The sequence below is a fragment of the Malaya genurostris genome, chromosome 3 (genome assembly GCF_030247185.1).
Source record: "Malaya genurostris strain Urasoe2022 chromosome 3, Malgen_1.1, whole genome shotgun sequence".
Classification (NCBI taxonomy): Eukaryota; Metazoa; Arthropoda; class Insecta; order Diptera; family Culicidae; genus Malaya; species Malaya genurostris.
Genome location: NC_080572.1, coordinates 45,255,389 through 45,273,479, shown reverse-complemented (window position 1 = coordinate 45,273,479; position 18,091 = coordinate 45,255,389). Strand labels below are relative to the sequence as shown.

General features: G+C 39.3%; 1 protein-coding gene across 6 annotated transcripts in view; it reads left to right on the top strand.

Moving 5' to 3' along the window:
• Positions 1-4,919, top strand: part of LOC131435863 (IQ motif and SEC7 domain-containing protein 1) — a 215,131-nt gene extending 210,212 nt beyond the window's left edge. For all 6 annotated transcript variants that reach the window (XM_058604105.1, XM_058604104.1, XM_058604109.1 and 3 more), the window contains 4 exons: positions 850-1,910; positions 1,973-2,776; positions 2,879-3,292; positions 3,706-4,919. In XM_058604105.1, coding sequence (XP_058460088.1) covers positions 850-1,910; positions 1,973-2,776; positions 2,879-3,292; positions 3,706-4,133 — 2,707 coding nt within the window. In that variant the 3' untranslated portion in view covers positions 4,134-4,919. The remainder of the gene's footprint in view (positions 1-849; positions 1,911-1,972; positions 2,777-2,878; positions 3,293-3,705) is intronic.
• Positions 4,920-18,091: the final 13,172 nt, after the last annotated feature.

Below are 18,091 nucleotides of genomic sequence, written 5' to 3'. Positions count from 1 at the left end.
GGACAACTGAGGTGGTAATGTTGATTTTAGTTCATTGTGCGAAATTTACCGGTTATTCAGAATAGAGCATTAAACTTGGTTTGAAAGCATTTTTCAAATGCCTGGAAATAACAAATAAAGTATTCAAAATAAATAGTACTCGATCGCTATACATTCTAGTACTCGAGAAATCAACATTACACAGGTTTCTGTTTAAAAAAATGTTGATCCGAAAAAATCTAACCTTACCCAATTTCACACATTTCTGAAGATTTTTCATGTTTAATCGTAGTTTACACTAAAAAAAGTAGTAGTAATCACTTTAAAATTGATTTTCTTCTACTCCGAGTGTACTTTTATTGCTGATATCTATTTGTACTCTTGAATAAACGATAAAAATGTTGCAAATCACTACTTCCGAAAGAATCCTCCTTTTCTTGGTTTCATTTTTCATTGGCAGGTGTCGCTACCGGGAAATCAGCTTGGCGACAATGAGCCAATTGAAAATCGAGTTTTTCGCAGTTTCGCGTTAAAATTTACAGACTTGTGAAATTGTCGCAGCCTTTTTTTTTGCTCGCCAAGTCAGTTTAGCATATCATACTTTATCCAGCAAGAGACATACTTGCAGATTTTTTTTTCGGATATACAGACTTTTACGACCCTGTCTGAAGATATTTGAAATTTTCACCTGGCATCTCTGGTCCTTAAAATGTTGGAATTTGAAAAACAAATCAGTTGAATATTGTCTGTCGCAAATCTAGTCCATTGAATCAATTATTGGATTTTAATACCAAATATATCAGTGGCCATAGATATAACAAAACTAAAACAGTGAAAATTGATTGAAAATTCTCTATCTTCACCTAACAGAATCTCCGCCACACCACCGGGAACACTACACCACCGGGTGACTCCAGTTCGCAGTATGTCACTGCGGGAGCGCCGGCTCGATTCCAGTCCGATTCCGCGTAGCCAGTCTGGAACTGCTTCGCCAGCCCCACCTGCCAACAATTCCTGGTCCCAAGGTCAGATGGTTACCACGGTTTCGACCGGTAATCAGCAACCGCAACCGTACTCCCACCCACATGTAAATATCCTGCACCAACAGCAGCAAAACTACTACAACAGTGCGGCTTCCTCATTACCACACCAGCAGGCATACCAAAACCAGTACGGATCGCAAGATTTAAATATTAGCGGCGGAAGTTCCGTACTAGATTCGACCATTTCGTCGATGAACCTATCGTGGAACTCCGGCACCGGAGCTGCTATCGTTGCAACCGCTGGCAGTGGACATCACAGTCCGTACACACCGCACTATACGGCAGCCCAGATATACATGCGCCCACGAGGAGTTGGCATAGGAAGTTCCGGTGGCAGCTCGGGATCAGCAGGAAGCAGTTGCAGTGCCAGCCGTAAAGTGCCACCTGAAGTACCAAAGAGAACATCAAGTATCACATCCACACAGCACACTCCCAACCGATCGCTAAGGCCCAACGGTCTCTGTAAGACGGCCGAAAACGGATCACTCAGTTCGGTTCAGTCATCGGGCAGTGACTCGTCGGCATCGGCTGAGCGAGTACAAGGTGTTGGTGAGTTGGGATCCGACCGATCAAGCTCCCCGCAATGGAAAAGAAAAGGCCCAGGCAGCAGCAGCGGAAGCACTAGTGGCATTCAAATGACTGCTCAGAGTCCTGATCACATGATTGGTGCTACCGGTGGTGTCGCTGTGGGACCAGCTGGGAACGTCAATGTCACTGTCAGTAGCATGGAGAATGAGTGCTTGAGTTCGCACACCAGCGCCGCACAGTATTCAATGGAACAACACGATCAAATTGTTCACACACCCACCAGCTACAAAGTGTCGGAGACCATACGGAAACGACAGTACCGGGTGGGATTGAATCTGTTCAATAAAAAGCCGGAGAAAGGTGAGTTTTTTTTGTTTGTTTGTTGTAATTAACATTGTTATGAGAATCGTTTGTTTCTCTAGGTATAACGTATCTAATCCGCAAGGGCTTTCTGGAAAACACCCCGCAGGGTGTTGCACGTTTCCTTATTTCACGCAAGGGTCTTTCGCGGCAGATGATTGGCGAATATCTTGGCAATCTTCAGAACCAATTTAACATGGCTGTGTTGGACTGCTTTGCCGGCGAGCTGGATCTCTCCGGAATGCAGGTCGACGTTGCCCTTCGCAAATTCCAAGGCTACTTCCGGATGCCGGGAGAAGCGCAGAAAATCGAACGACTGATGGAGGTATTCTCCGCGCGCTACTGTCAATGCAATACTGATATTGTGGCCCGGCTACGCTCGCATGATACCGTCTTCGTACTGGCATTCGCCATCATCATGCTCAACACAGATCTTCATACACCGAATTTGAAACCAGAACGACGAATGCGGTGCGATGACTTCATTAAGAATCTGCGTGGAATTGACGACTGTCACGACATCGATCGCGACATGCTGACGGGAATCTACGAACGGGTGAAGGCCAACGAGTTCAAACCCGGCTCGGATCACGTGACGCAGGTTATGAAGGTACAGGCTACCATCGTAGGCAAGAAACCCAATCTGGCACTGCCCCATAGACGGCTAGTGTGCTACTGTCGACTGTACGAAATTCCAGACATCAACAAGAAAGAACGACCGGGCGTACATCAGCGGGAGGTATTCCTTTTCAACGACCTCCTTGTGATTACCAAAATATTCAGCAAGAAAAAGAGCTCCGTGACATATACGTTCCGCAATAGTTTTCCTCTGTGCGGTATGGTCGTTACGCTACTGGATGTGCCGAGTAAGTGTTGCGATATTTTTTTTAAATAAATTATTGTTTGCATACAAACATTTGAACTTGACACTTATGCTGCCTACTTCTACTCTATGTGTTATTTTACAGATTACCCATATTGCATCCGACTGTCACAGAAAGTCGACGGTAAGGTGCTAGTAACGTTCAACGCCCGCAACGAGCACGATCGCTGCAAATTTGCCGAGGATCTGCGTGAGTCAATCAGCGAAATGGACGAGATGGAAACACTCCGTATCGAGGCGGAACTGGAGAGACAAAAATCGGCTCGTGGGCAGCGCAGCGGCAACAGCGAGAATCGAGACAGTGGAGTGGCCGACGTGGAGGTTTGCGCCGGTCAGTATCATCACCATCATCTGCACCAGGGTAACGGTGGCCCCAGCGGAAATGGCATCAGCGGCGGCGGTGTCTCACCAAGCGAATGTGGAATTGCACACACACATAGCGAAGCACAGTTGAAGCGAAGCGCTCTTAGCAATTCACTCTTAGATATGCACGAACAATGTAAGTCATTTTAGAATTCTGTTTCTGCCATTAAATCGAATCATTTTCTTGTTCTGTTCTGAGAATAGCAAAAGCAAGCTTTGTTGTACTAGCGTTTCATTTTGGTTTGTCCCTAACTGGACGAAGTTGAGTTCGTCAAGTTTTGTTTTGCTTACTCGGAAATACTGCAACGATCCTGTTGGGATCAGAAGGAGACTGTTACTGATCTCTTTTGTCTTTCTTGTTTTTTTTTTCATTTCACTAAACGGACCGCTCTACACGATTTCATCTCATCGAATCATCGTCATCATGCACCCATCGAATGCACCAACCAATCTGGCATCGCAAAATCATCATTCAATTGTTCGTTCGGTTGCCTACCGGTTCTGTTATGCGTATTCTTCTCTCCACCATCGCCCATGACGAACCCGTAGTTGGCAATGAGAAGCCCCAGCGACGTGGTAGTGTTGGCTCGTTAGATAGCGGAATGTCAATCTCATTTCAATCCACCTCCGCAAGCACTGGTTCACGTAGCGACATCAAGGTTCGTATGCTGTCCCACAGTAACACATCCGGTCAGACCATAATGCATGCCGGTCAGCATCCCACCGCCCTGATGGGTGCCATCTATCATCAGCAAATACTGCAACAGCCACAACCGCCGTCAGTGCAGCCGCCGCCACCACAAATCGCAGTGCTGCCGGTCAATCAATTGACACCAGCGCCACCCCAGCAGACACGGCGTGAACGGAAACTATCCCGTTCAGAGGATACTGCGGTGGCATTAGTAGCCGCTTCAAGTACCGGTGCCACCTCCGGAGCTCCCTCCGGTTCCAACTTCGGACGCTCAACGGAAGTCTAAAGACAGCCTGGAACGAAAAGCTGATGCGATCAAATTGTAAATATGTACTGCAATCAGCAGCATTAGCAGTGACACGAACCAAATCATTTGCTCTAGCGTATGTGTTTTTTTCCCTTTGAAGAGTTAATTAAAGATCCAAAACATGTTATTGGTCTGAGGAAATAGACAACTTTTAGGTTCCCACTCAGAATTGTACCCCATCAAATAAATGACAAAATAGTCTTGTTAGAAATTTCTAACTCAGAAAAGCACGTTCATAATTACACGATAATCACTATACAAAACGCAATAGCAATACGCTGTACGAGTACAGTCAAAAGTCCTTCTCCCAATAACACCTTTTTGAAGTAGTCCAATAGACACTGTATGTAAATAGTTAGGTTTTTGTTTCCTTTGAAGATCGCGTGTCACGTTTATCCCCTTCTATCCACAACGTTTCCTGGATTGTAGCTAATGTAATTTGTATTACCGATAAGTGAAGAAATGATAATTATAATAACAAGTTAATGTATTTGTTAGAGTACAGACTTAAAATAAAAGGAAAAATAATCAACAACATCTTTGATTAAGTGAAGTAGAACCATATGGCGAGAATAAGCCACATGCTTCATTGATTTACGTTTGTATCATATTAACCGTTAAACTTACTGTTTCTACATAATCGTACCGTCGCGTTGAGCAGCCAAACGGGAAAGTCCAAAGCCAAGGATTTCTGAGAGAAACACAAAATTGTAGCTATCGTTTTTTTTTTGTATTATTTGGGGATTTGTGAAGAAAAGAAACTAACAAACAAAGTAATCATGGATTTGAGAAAACCTCTGAAGCCCCTAGCGCGAAAAACTAACGGATTGGTTAGCACTTATAAACATTACGTGTAGGTTAGGTTTAATGTGGCATCAACAGAAACTGGTGAAAATTGTAGAAAGTAAGCGAAAGGAAACAGAAAAATAATAATCTAGTCCTGTTCGATAAACGTAGTAATTTGACTTATTCAAAAAAAAAACAAGAAAACAAAATAATATATTCGTAAAAGATAAGAAAGACGACCGCAGCAATAAGCAAAAACAACAGACACACACAAACTAATGAACACTCTTCCCCGTATACGTGGTGTGAGCAAGTTTACCATTAAAAGTAACATTCTAATAGCATAAATCATTCTCATCCGATGGTTCAACATGAAAGAATAATAGTTACAGTGCAGTAAAACAAAGTAATTTAAATCCCGGTCCCTGGTTGTCCTCTAGCTTCCTGTTTACAAATCTGGATAGTAGTAATCGATTCTGTGGAACAAAACAAACCATATTCACGTAAATCAACTTAACAGAACAATAAATAAACAAAAAATCCAGTGAAAATCTATTATATTTGAAAGAACGACAGTCCCATTCATTTTCGAATTGTATCACAGGTTTCGTTGGACATCTTCTTACATAATCGACTACATCGCTGATTTCAGGTCTCTGGCCCTTATCACCGTTCTCACTTCCACTTTCACATTCACTTCACTTACATGTCACTTCACTTGATTTTCCCTATTACCAGTATCACGCATAGTGAAGTGATCACTGTAGTGGAAAAAATTCATTTTTTCAACGAAATGTTGATGGTGTGATGTTCATAATGACATCAAGTTCATCCAAATAATTACATTTCTCGGTTGATTTTCTAGAAGGCCGTAACAGCAAGTGACAGTTTATCTTTGTTCACTCTCTCTTTCGATTATTGTAATGTGATCTAAAAAGATTTTCTTGGATTTCACAGTTCTGTTTGGAAGTCGAACGTTTCGAGCATCATTCTATGCGAAGAGTTAAGTGATAAACGTGTAAATCGCTTGGTAATTAATAGAAGAGAAAGTATACAAAGAGAAACTGTCACTTGCTGTTACGGCCTTCTGGAAAATCAACCGAGATTTGTCTTCGAAGCGACTTCCTTGATAAGGATCTAAATTCACTTCACTCGATTTTCACCGTGTAGTGATACCGGTAATAAGGGCCTCTGTATCGAAACGACGGTCCGAGATGGCGGTTCAATGCATCGGGCACTGGTCTTTTACAAGCCAGTTATCGTATGTTCGAGCCCCAATTCTTGGTGTCAGTAGAATCGTAGCACTAGCCATGTAATAATTCTATTCGACTGCGAAGTCTGTTGAAACAGGAAAACTAAATTGCACAAAAAGAATGTTATGTCACAAGACTTTACTTTGTACCCAAACAATGATCTCCTTCTGAAATTGACTAGATTTTTGTCGAAATGTAATCCATAAAACGGCCCACAATTTCCAATATCTTTCGATCTTTCTCCCAATATCTTTCGAATTATGGAGTTTCCGTAGGAGTACAGTCCTTTGGCGCAATGTTAATGTTGTTTTCTGCATACCACTCCTGAGCCACATTACATGAATGTTATTTCTACATGTACAGGTTATGAAGATTTTGATCTTAACTACAACTACACACAGCCGGCCAAACGATGTTCTTTTTAGAGAGCTTTCACAACTTTTTGGCTTTGAAATGATCGTCGAGCTTGCCACGTTATTATGCGGTATAAAACACAAGAACAGAGGTCTGCTTGTTTCATCATTCTTAACCACAGTAATCAACCATTTCGTCAGCAATTTGTCTTACAGCTTACTCACCTCTGATTTCGAACTGGTTGCTGCTTCTCGGTTAGCAGTTCAAAGCATAAGACGCTGGTCTTTTACAAGTCAGTTGTTGTAGGTTCGAGCCCGACCTGAAAGGATTCCTAGTGTCCTGATGATCGTAGCAGCAGCAATGATTATGTACGCTATGAATCGGTTGAGATGTCATCTGTTGAACTGCTTTCCTACTTTATCGTTTTTGTTTGGTAGTTTCGATGATCTTCGTTCGATTTCCTTCGCCTTTGCTCGATAATCGCTCTGATATTCGGGCTTGTTCGTATATTCAAGTGTGAACGAAGCCGACGCTGCTTCGCTGCTCGCATGAAGACCTATTAGAATTCGTGGACTTTTCCAAAGCCCCACTCCCCCCTCCACTAAAAGTATACGTCGATTTATCCATTTCGCAAAACATTAAGGAAATTTAGTTAAATTTATAGTTTCTCTGAGAAAATTCATGAACACTGACAAAAAATTATTCACGAACATTTGAAATAGTATTTCTAATAAACATAATCGGTCAGTAGCGCTAACCTTTCGTGAATATCGTCAAAAATATCGTGACGGTACTGAGCCCAACAACGAGGCAATATGTTGTTTAGCAGGGCCACTTTTACAGAGGGCGGTGCGGGCAAGTGCCATGGGCCCACGGTCTTAGGAGAGGACCAACCGAGCAAAAAAAAAAACATTTAGTTAGCTAGGGGCACACAGAAAGATCTTACCGCCTGATCCATTAATACCTTAAGATCAAAAAAGAACCGGAATTTTATTAAAAACCTGTTTTAATCCACCTAGTGGTGTAATGATGCCTTTCTCATGTATAATATTGTGATATTCTATTCAAAAAAAAATTTTCATCCTTAAGAAAACGAAGTGGGTTCACTGTTATGTGCACTTCCGGCACCGGAACCCGAGAACCGATATAATAAAAGTCGGTTCGTACGGCCACCAACTAACATGACATAAAAACTCTACTAGTACGCACTCTAAATTACGTTTTAAATGTTTGTCGCATCCGAAAATATGCAGTGATTTTTGGTAGGACCATAAGACCTTTCAATTGACCCTAAGATTGGGAATAACGGTTTAGAGTCCAGTTTATAACATTTTTTACGGTTTTTGTTCCGCCTGTTTAAGTGACGGTGTACAATATTGAACACACTTTACCCTATAACTCCGGAACCGGAAGTCTGATTCGGATGGAATTCAGGAATTCCGTATGGGAACGGGGGACCTTTCATTTGAATCAAAGTTTGTCAAAATCGGCTCAGCCATCTTCGAGAAAACCTAGTGAGATTATTTGACACACACACACACACACACACACACACACACACACACACACACACACACACACACACACACACAGAGAGAGAGAGAGAGAGAGAGAGAGAGAGAGAGAGAGAGAGAGAGAGAGAGAGAGAGAGAGAGAGAGAGAGAGAGAGAGAGAGAGAGAGAGAGAGAGAGAGAGAGAGAGAGAGAGAGAGAGAGAGAGAGAGAGAGAGAGAGAGAGAGAGAGAGAGAGAGAGAGAGATTGCTCAGCTCGATGAACTGAGTCGAATCATAAATCAAATAAACATAGATTTCCCAGTGTAATAGTAATGTAGGTGCGCAACCCGTGACACCAAAAGTGCCGTCTGTTGGAGAATGGGTGCGTAAATGCTCCTAAAATGCATGCATTAAGTTGCCTGCGCGTTTAACATAACCACAGTAGCTAATGGAAAATTTCCGTTTCTCACTAGAGGTGCTGTTAGTGTCACCCAGGCGCGTACCCAGAAAAAAATTTCGGGGGGTGTTTCAGAACATGTTGATCAATTTCCATACAAATACAAAAAAAAGAGTTTACTTAATATCATACTTTTTTGAGTTTCGGAGGGGGTTTGAACCCCTAAAACACCCCCCTGTATACGCGACTGGTGTCACCGTACAGTGGGAAATCTATGTTTATTTGATTTATGGTCGAATGGTATATGACACTTGGCCCTCCGGGCCAATTTTCACTAGTCGGTTTTTCAAGTGATTGATTGATTGATTGCATAACTTTCTATATGAGAAAGGCAAAACGCAAAATTTCAATTTTCAATAAATTTCTTTATTATCGCCTTCAAAGTACTCTCCTCCTGCGGCAATACATGCATACCAACGCTTGGTCCAATTTTCCATACAAGTTTTATAGGCCGCCGAAGGTGTGGCCTTTAGTTCACGCAGTAAATTTTCTTTCATGGTCTCTATGGTCTCAAAACGCGTTCCCCGCAATGGCAATTTCAGTCTGGGTGTTGCGACCAGGGCGGGACACGTATTGAATTCTGATAGCAGATCTATACTCGATGTTTCAGTTGGGTGTTGATCAGCTTCAACTGTATAATTTTATTTTATTATTCGAAATCAATGCTGTACCTACAATTTTGAGTATTTTATCTTGCCTTGGCGCTTTGGTTTCAAACCGATAATATAAACACTCTCAAACTCAATTTGCTGGTAATGTTTCTAACGATATGTTCCTGATTCAATCAAAGGAGAAAGTATAAGAAATATTTGCTAGTGTGATTCGTATAATATAAACTGTCACTGTTCACAACCTTTTGGCGTTATTCTATTTCTAGGGTGACCAAGAGCGATTATTGTGACAACACTGGAGAAGAGGAAAAAGTCACATGGGGCCATTTATGGAGAGTACGATGCTTGGTTGATGATATTGGTTGAATTTTTGGCCAAAAACTGCGACACAACCAACGCTGTGTGAGCCGGCGCATTCAGCTTTTTTGGCACCAGCCGAGAAGCGACGCGTTTCAAACCCAAGACATCAGTTAAAATGTGTTCGGCTGATCCATAAGAGATGCCCAACAACACAGCAATCTCTCTAATCGGTACAGAACGATTTTGCAACACGATTTGCTTCGCCGATTCAATGTTTTCTTCAGTAACAGATCTTGTTGGGCGGTCAGGGATCTCATCATGATACAAGCTTGTACGACCACCTTTGAAGCGTTTATACCACTCGTATGTCTGTGTTTTTTTCCTAGACACGATTAACCAAAGGCGTTTCGGAACACTTAAATCCATTTGCAACACAAAATTTGATGCACGCACGTTGTTCTAAATTTTCATCCATTATAAAAATCGCCACACGAAAATTTTTCAACTTCTTTGTATAGACGCCAAACAAAAACTAATCGTACGATATTCGTCAAAATTTGACAGAATGTGTATAAAAGTGTTGCCAACGTTGAGAGAATAAAAGTTTACCGATTGGACAAGCGCGGGAATTTTAAAATGAAAATTCCGGTTCTTTTTTTATCATAAGGTACGTGAAGGCGGTGCTGTTGTTTAGCCTTTTTTGTGCACTAGTCAGTAGCAGATCGAAAACAATATTCATGTATCCTGTACACGTTATTCAAATGAAATGTTTTGATTGGTGTTGGGTCGTTCATCTTCATACCTGGTGAGACAATCAAAGGTGATCGATAAAATTTGATGTTGGTACTTAGTGTTACTAGAAATATTTATAAGTGGTCTAAACAAATTTTGTTACTCAACAAGATGAGACTACATGCCATGAAACGAGTGAAACAATAATAAACAATTTGTGTTAGCAGTGAAATATATCGTTTATTTGGCCGCGTTCTCAGCTCCGGGTGGTGCCATGAATTCTTAGTTATTACAACAGATTCACGAGCGGCAAGGAAATTCAATTATTCTCAAACGAACGAAAAAATGGGGCTTCTTCAAAAAGTAGATTAAATGAACAATTTAACCCATTCACGACTATAAGATGTTCAGGACGAAATATGTCAGTACAACACACTATTTTATCTATTTTGGGTGTAAAGTAAGAGAATATGACCAGAAAAACACTTTTTTGTGCAATAAAGATTGACAGTTGTTTTATTTTTCTTCGTTCAGAAACACATTTGTCGCCTTGGTAATAAGGTTTTTTAACATATAATAAAACATGTTTCCCTTTAACAGGAAAGAGATATTTCGGCTGCTTACGTTCAGTCTGGTGTATTTTTCGCAAAGTTGTACTTTCGCATTTTATCGAATCTATTTTTTCTTAAGTAAAGCTGAGCTGATGAAATTTTTTTCTGACTGGGTTGACTGAATTTCGCAGTTATTTTTTTCCAATTAAAATAATTAGAGACCCCGTAGACTTTGTACAAAACCCCTATCCCCCCTCCCCCCTCCTTAACAAACGTAGACTTTTTTTACAACCATGTTTTGACCTTTTTAGTCAAATGTCGAATTGAAAGGTTCGAGTTTCGCTTAATTAGCTTTAGCACTGCATTCCTTTGGAATTCGAAGTTGTCGTTCCGCTTGCCGTTCTATCCTTATCCTTGCCGTCCTATCCTGTATCCTTAAGAGTCAACCAATCTCGGAAGCGTTTCAAAACGCTACTTACTGTCGAACGAGGAACTTTGACTGATTTTACTATATCATGATGCGTCATCATCGAATTTTCCACACTTTTGTTTAAAATTTTTTTACACACAATGTCTCAGTTTTTCTGTGCACATGCCTTAAATAGTTGATGATCGATTTTTTTTTAAAGTAATAACCTGTACTTTTTATTTGGTGATCCATTTTGATTTATTTTACATATATCCATTTTAAAATGCATTTATCCATTTTGATTTATTTTACGTTTCGTCTTTGACTCATCAGTGCATAGCAGTTTATGTGTCTGCCTAGCGGTTAATCTGTAGTTAAAATAATTTGATCTGCAGTGCCGTCGATCGATTCTTATCTTATCGAAAGAGAAAATAAACAAAGAGAAACTCTCATTTGCACTTAGGACCTTTTCTCGTGTTTGTCTTCAATAATCGTCGTTATTTTGAATTGCGGTGTATTGATTTTACGATCGAATCCAAGTTGCCTTTGATTTTACTAGCCTTATTATACGAATGCGATTGAAATTCGTTCGAACAGCATTGGGAGTCTCCCAGTGTATTTTGTCGAGCTGCATCGGTCCAATTATTTGACCGGTTGAGAACAATAATGGCCCGGTCGTACACTACACCATTTGTATCAACCGCGTCAAACTAGAAGCTTTGTCGTTTACATTGTGTATAAAATTTTTTATCTTGACGTCACAAATGAACAAGAATTCATCCTTGACAGTTCAGCGGTACTGTTTACAAACAAGTTTAAACAAAATCGAGAAACACATCCCGAACAATCATCTTTTCACTTCACAACTAGCCACTTTTATTCAATAAATCTCTGAAACGAATCGTTAACAAATGTTTTGAAACTCTATTTAGGCGATATGGACCGTGAACGTTCTGAAGCTATTATATTTTTTATCGTCACTGCTAACCTCAATCGGATGAACACATTTTGGCAATTCAGCGGTACAGTTTGTAAACAGACTTTTTTGTTTGTTTGTCTGTTGACAAACGGATGAGAACGTTCACGGTCCATATCGCCTAAATAGAGTTTCAAAACATTTGTTAACGATTCGTTTCAGAGATTTATCAAATAAAAGTGTCTAGTTTTGAAGTGTAAAGATGTTTGTTTGATATGTGTTCCTCAATTTTGTTTAAACTTGTTTGACAAACAAGCTTAAACAAAAATGTAAGAACACATCTTAAACAATCATCTTTACATTTTGCAACTAGTCACTTTTATTTAATAAATCTCAAAAACACAATCGTGAACAAATGTTTTAATACTCTATTTAGGCGATATGGACCGCAAATGGTCTCATCCAATTTGTCACAAGACAAACAAAAAAAGTCTGTTTACAAACAGTACCGCTGAAATGTCAAAAAAAGTTCATCCGATTGAGGTTAGTCCCACATTATCAGAATGTCCGAATGGATTCCGAATCAATTCCGAATCGGCGAGAAATTTTCATTCGGAATTTCATGTGGAAATCATAATGGATTCCGAATCAATTCCAACTCCAGTGCAACAACCGATTCCGAATGAACCGGTTCGCCTACAACCGGTTGATTCGGAAATCATTCGGAATTGAGTGAGAAGATGCGGACTGAGTTGTCAATTCGTCTTCTTCTTCTTCTTTCCTGATTTTGCACGTTTTCGTGCTGATTTTCAGTTTATTTTTAAACGAAAACATTATATAACTGAATATACAAATTTAAATCTTCATGTTTTTCGGATATACAGAACTAGTAAATAACCAGTTCTTCTTAGAATCCCAACATAAACTATTGAAATTCGCTGGAAAATAACAAAACGGCCTACCTTAGTCAGCATCATCCATTCCTCTAGCTGGAATGTAGTGAAATGGCTTAAGTCGCCTAAATTTCACACTAACACATTCATAAAATGAGCGAATATCCAGTGACATTTATAATGTCACTGTCAATCAGGTTGATCGAGCAACCAACTCAGGCGAAAATTCTAGCACTGAACCGATCGAACACTAAAAAATCATGCAGTCGAGTAAGAATTCATTGCTCATTCCGTCATTTCGATAATGTGGGAGTGACGGTAAACAACCTAATAGCAACCGAGTGAAGAGCAGCGAGAACCCAATGCATGCAGCACATTTTCGAGCAAGTGCGAGTCGTATTCTATCTTACTCGCACTCCTCCGCGCACGCTTATGAGTCACTCGCAAGAAGGTGCATTTTAAACACGAGTGGTGGGTACGATGAGTGAGAGTCAGCAGGAGTCTTGGCAGGAGTAAACACTTACTGTGAATGGGTTACTACTGCGAGTCAGTTCGCTCTATTTCAGATTATGTCTGATCGCTCGTCGAACATCCGAGATGTTGGCAATAATAGCACTTGGTAGGACGCTCTATTCTTGCCACAGGGCTGGTTTTAGGGATATCGGAAATTTCGAATTACTCGATTATTTAATAATCGAGTATAATTATGAAACTAATCGATCGAAATTTATTCGATTATCTGGGTAATTAATCGATTACTCGATTATTCATTCGATTATTACTATGAGATTTTTTTAATAATTCGATTAGCTCAATAATCGAATTTTAATTTTAAGCTAATCGATTAAATATTACTCGATTATCTGGGTTATTAATCGATCGATATTACGACATCCCTAGCTGGTTTGAAAGCTTGTTTGTGTTCTCTCTAGCCAAGTACTGTTCCTTCTGTGTATGAAATTCAAGTAAATAGTGTTGGTATTTTTGAAATTGCTGCTTGAAACATGCTTTGTTATTGTTTTTTTTATTATTGTCATTATAATTGTTCTTAATCACAACATGATCGTGCTTAATCAGATTGCATATTAATCCTCCGCGCATAGGACCAAAACCAAAAACGGTATAAGAGTACGAGTGGGAGCAAAATTGTGAGTGGGAGCAAGAGTGCGAGTATTTATGAGGAACAGCGTCAGTAAGAGTTTGCACGCCAACGAGTTGGCTAATGAAAGAATGAGCGGTGGAATATGCACACTCAAATAAAAATTCACGTTCGATTCATCACGTAAATTGGTTTCAAATGTCAAATTGAATATTTTACGTGACGAAAATGAATGTTATACGAACATCCCCTAAAATGAATAGAGTCATCACATAAGGTTTAAGTGAATTGACCAAACGTCAAACAATCTACGTGAATTTCCAGTGTGAAAAACTCGATTTTGAAAATGGCGAACAGTGGCTCTCAAATTGTAAGTAGTGTAAATATTTGCGTGAAATGTTATTTAGTTACAATTTTTTACTACATCGAATGGTCCGTCCAGTATGAAAGTTTTCATGTGTTTAACTGGACCGAGTGCCTGCGTGAGTTCGGAAGTTTGCCGCTTCTTCCGAATGCTTCAAACATGTCGTTGGTCCACCGAAAAACGAGTTCAAAATCGGTATGAAGCTAGAGACACTGGAACCATGTATTGCGACTTCAACCTGCATCGGTAGTGTTGTGGGGGTTCTCGTATCTCGACTTCGGCTTCGGTTGGATGGTAGTGACAACACGATTTCTGAAGGCTTGCCGATTCGAGATCTCACGTTATTAGTTGCTTTTTACTTTCAGCCATTAAAATTCTATGCTAATTTTCTGAAATAAATGTTTTATTTTTCATTTCCTAGATTTATATAAGAATCTGAAATCTCCTTTTTGACTTTAACCAATATATAAAATAATAATTCTCTGGTATCTAAATTTGATATGAACTGATAGGTAAATGTGAGATGAGCAGTACATTACATTTTACCTATGAAACACGTAACTTTTACTGGATTATGCATTAAACAGCTTTTAAATGTCAGTCCATTAAAACCTACGTGAAAGGTAGGGTGGAAAATATTCACATAACTTTTCACGTAACTATAACATGATTATTATTTTGAGTGCACGATAGGAGTGCTCGGTGTTTCATAGTCACTCACAAAAGAGCACTGCGATAACAAAATAAAAAAAAATAACCACGGGGAACTCACACGGGAGTTTTATACCGTTTTCGTTTTTGAACCTAGACGCAGGCTACTCTGACTCCGAGTAAAATGAACACATGGTACGCGCCCTAAACAACTCATGAAAAAAAAGAAAAAATAAACAAACTCGGCTGGATGCGTGGTGTGACCCGAGAAAATTTTCAGACTCTGGGTCAGCTTTCGGGCTGCTCTGATCAATAAAGGAAAACGGTATTAGATGTATTGATGCCACACGAGTGAGAGTTATCTGCACAATATGAGCGAGCTTAGCAACACTGGATAAGAGATACCGGGATCTTAGTATCCAGCCATTTTACGCGAAATTTATGTTCAAGATTTGTTTGTATGCAAAAATACTTATAGCGTTTCGTATCGCTTCCTTGCATATCTGCGATTCAGCAAAGCCTCGATTTTACATTCCTGTAGTGAAATTTGACCTTCTGTTTCAACAGACTTCGCAGCCGATTCAAAGTGTACAGAACCATTGCATGGCTAGTGCTACGATTCTACGAATCCTTCCAGGTCAGGGCTCGAACATACGACAACTGGTTTGTAAGACCAGCGCCCTATGCATTGAACCGCCAACCCGGGACTGCGACTCAGATAAAACTTATTAATTTTTTCTTAATGTATAATGAGATCTCCTATTTCAAATTGGAAACAATCAAAAACTTTTTTTACATGAATACGGCTTACTTTACTATGAGGTGCCTTTTCATAATTCAGGAAAATTTATAACCCAGATGACGGTTTTGAGGTAGTCAGGTCCATATCAGTCCCGATGTTCAACTAGACGAATATAACAGGTAAAATATGGATCGATCATTTCTTCTTGTGTGTTAGACAGGACTCAGCGGGGAAATTTGACAATAGAATCCTAGATCTTCGGGCTTCAAGTGAGCCAGAGGGTCAAGGTACAGAACAAGTAAGTAGTTTTTAGTGAATAGACACGAAGCGTGACTAATGTGAACTGAGTGCCTTACAGTTAGAGATGTCGTAATATCGATCGATTAATCGAATAATCGAGTAAAGGCACAGTTAATCGAATGAAATTTAATCGATTGAATTCTTTCAGATAATCGCAGTAATCGATTAATTTCCTACGATTATTGGTTCGATTAGTATTGTTAATTTCAGTTTAGCATAGAATGCGACGGAATCGTCGCAGAATTGCGAAATAATGAGCGTCAGAATCACAGATACCAAGTTGCAGATTTTATGTGAGTTTGATGAATTTTCTTTTTTAGCGAACTATCAGTTTTGCAGACTTTTTAGAGGTTTTCGAAGTTTTTTCAGACAGTCATCTAATCTAGATCGATTAGAAAAAAAATCGTCTGGTGAACCAAGGGCAATTACAGATTCAACATGCAATTTTCTTTTACGACAAGAATTATTTATTTGTTCATTTGAAGCCTCAATGAGTATATGTATCTGTCAAAGATGACTTTAATTTTAAAGGAGATGATATACAATTTTTTATAGTAGTATATTTTTTAGTTAAAATCGAAAGTGTTTCAAGTAAAGCAGTAGGTGAACACAAAGATTTCGATTAATACCAATTTCAAAATTATGTTTGTGACTTGGGGTCTCGAAGAGGATGAATTGATGCCGAATGACAGGTTCGCTTCCTTTGCGGCATTCTGTCGCTTTTTGGCGCATCGCAGTCTTTGCTAACCGCCAGTGAAAATTACAATACAATAAAATTAAAAAAATGACTCCAGTTTCATTTATGTTCATTATAATCTTCTCAATTGTATTCCTCAAATTTCGTTTCGTTTCATTTTGTCAATGAGTTGAGAGGTTTTAATTGATGCCATGTGCACAGATTTTCATTGTACACACCCGATCAACAAGGGATAACAAAATTGTATCTGGGGTTGTTTCGTTTTTTCTATCTAAATTAGTCATAATCATGGCCTCCTTAATAGTTAAAATAACAAAAAATATAACTCAATTTAACCTAGGTGATAACAAAATTGTTACAAACCTTGATATGTAAATATCAATATTATATCTAAATTTGTTACAAATTTAGTACGACTTTTCAGCTGTTATTACCCATTTTTTGGGGGGAAAGGCTTTATCGTGCAAATCTAAAAATAGGTTTCGCGCAGTAAGATGAAATTGCATACCTTTAGGCGATTTGATTTGCGATAAAAAAACATAAACAGTTAAGCGACTGGTTTCGAACCGGGAAGTTTTGAGTTGCCAACATACGCTACGATTGCATCGGGGCATGAGAACCAATTGAGGTTGGTATGATATATTGGGATCATATAATAACTAGTGTAAGTCCATATTGCTACAAAAATAATCTCTCCACCTCTTTCGTCGTTTCCTTCCATCCGGCATAGGAATGACAAAGGGGCTATTTTAGAACTATGAGCAAGCTTTTTTTGGTACTAAAGAATGATGATTAAATTCAGTGAAACAAAACTACCTTATAGAATCTGAGAAAATTAACTAATGAATGATAGTTTTTCAGTTTTTTTCTTCTTTATGCCAAAAGGGCCGACTTTCAAATAACATTCCAATCAGTTCGCTCGTTCAGTTGAAGTAGTGAATTGTCTGCACGTGTATGTGTGTCGATTGCTTTAAACTCTACATTGCAAATTTCGAATCCCAGCTCATGGTTATGGATTGCAAGTAATCAAAATACTACGAAATGCGACTATCATCAATTTATCAGATATGGATAGCTTGAACTTCTCAAATCTAAGGTATTATGGTGCAATAAATCGTTTTTGTCTGATTCATGAATGTAAAAATTTTCATGCAATGATATAGATGACAACGGGCAAAATTCGATATCTGCAATTCGTAGATCTTATTAATTGATGACCTAACAAATTGTGATTTTACAAGTGAAAATTCGTTTTCCCTTGTATTTTGACAGCTAATATTGCAATCATCATCCTCGCACACGTACGCATCTAGCAGTGAAACACAACGT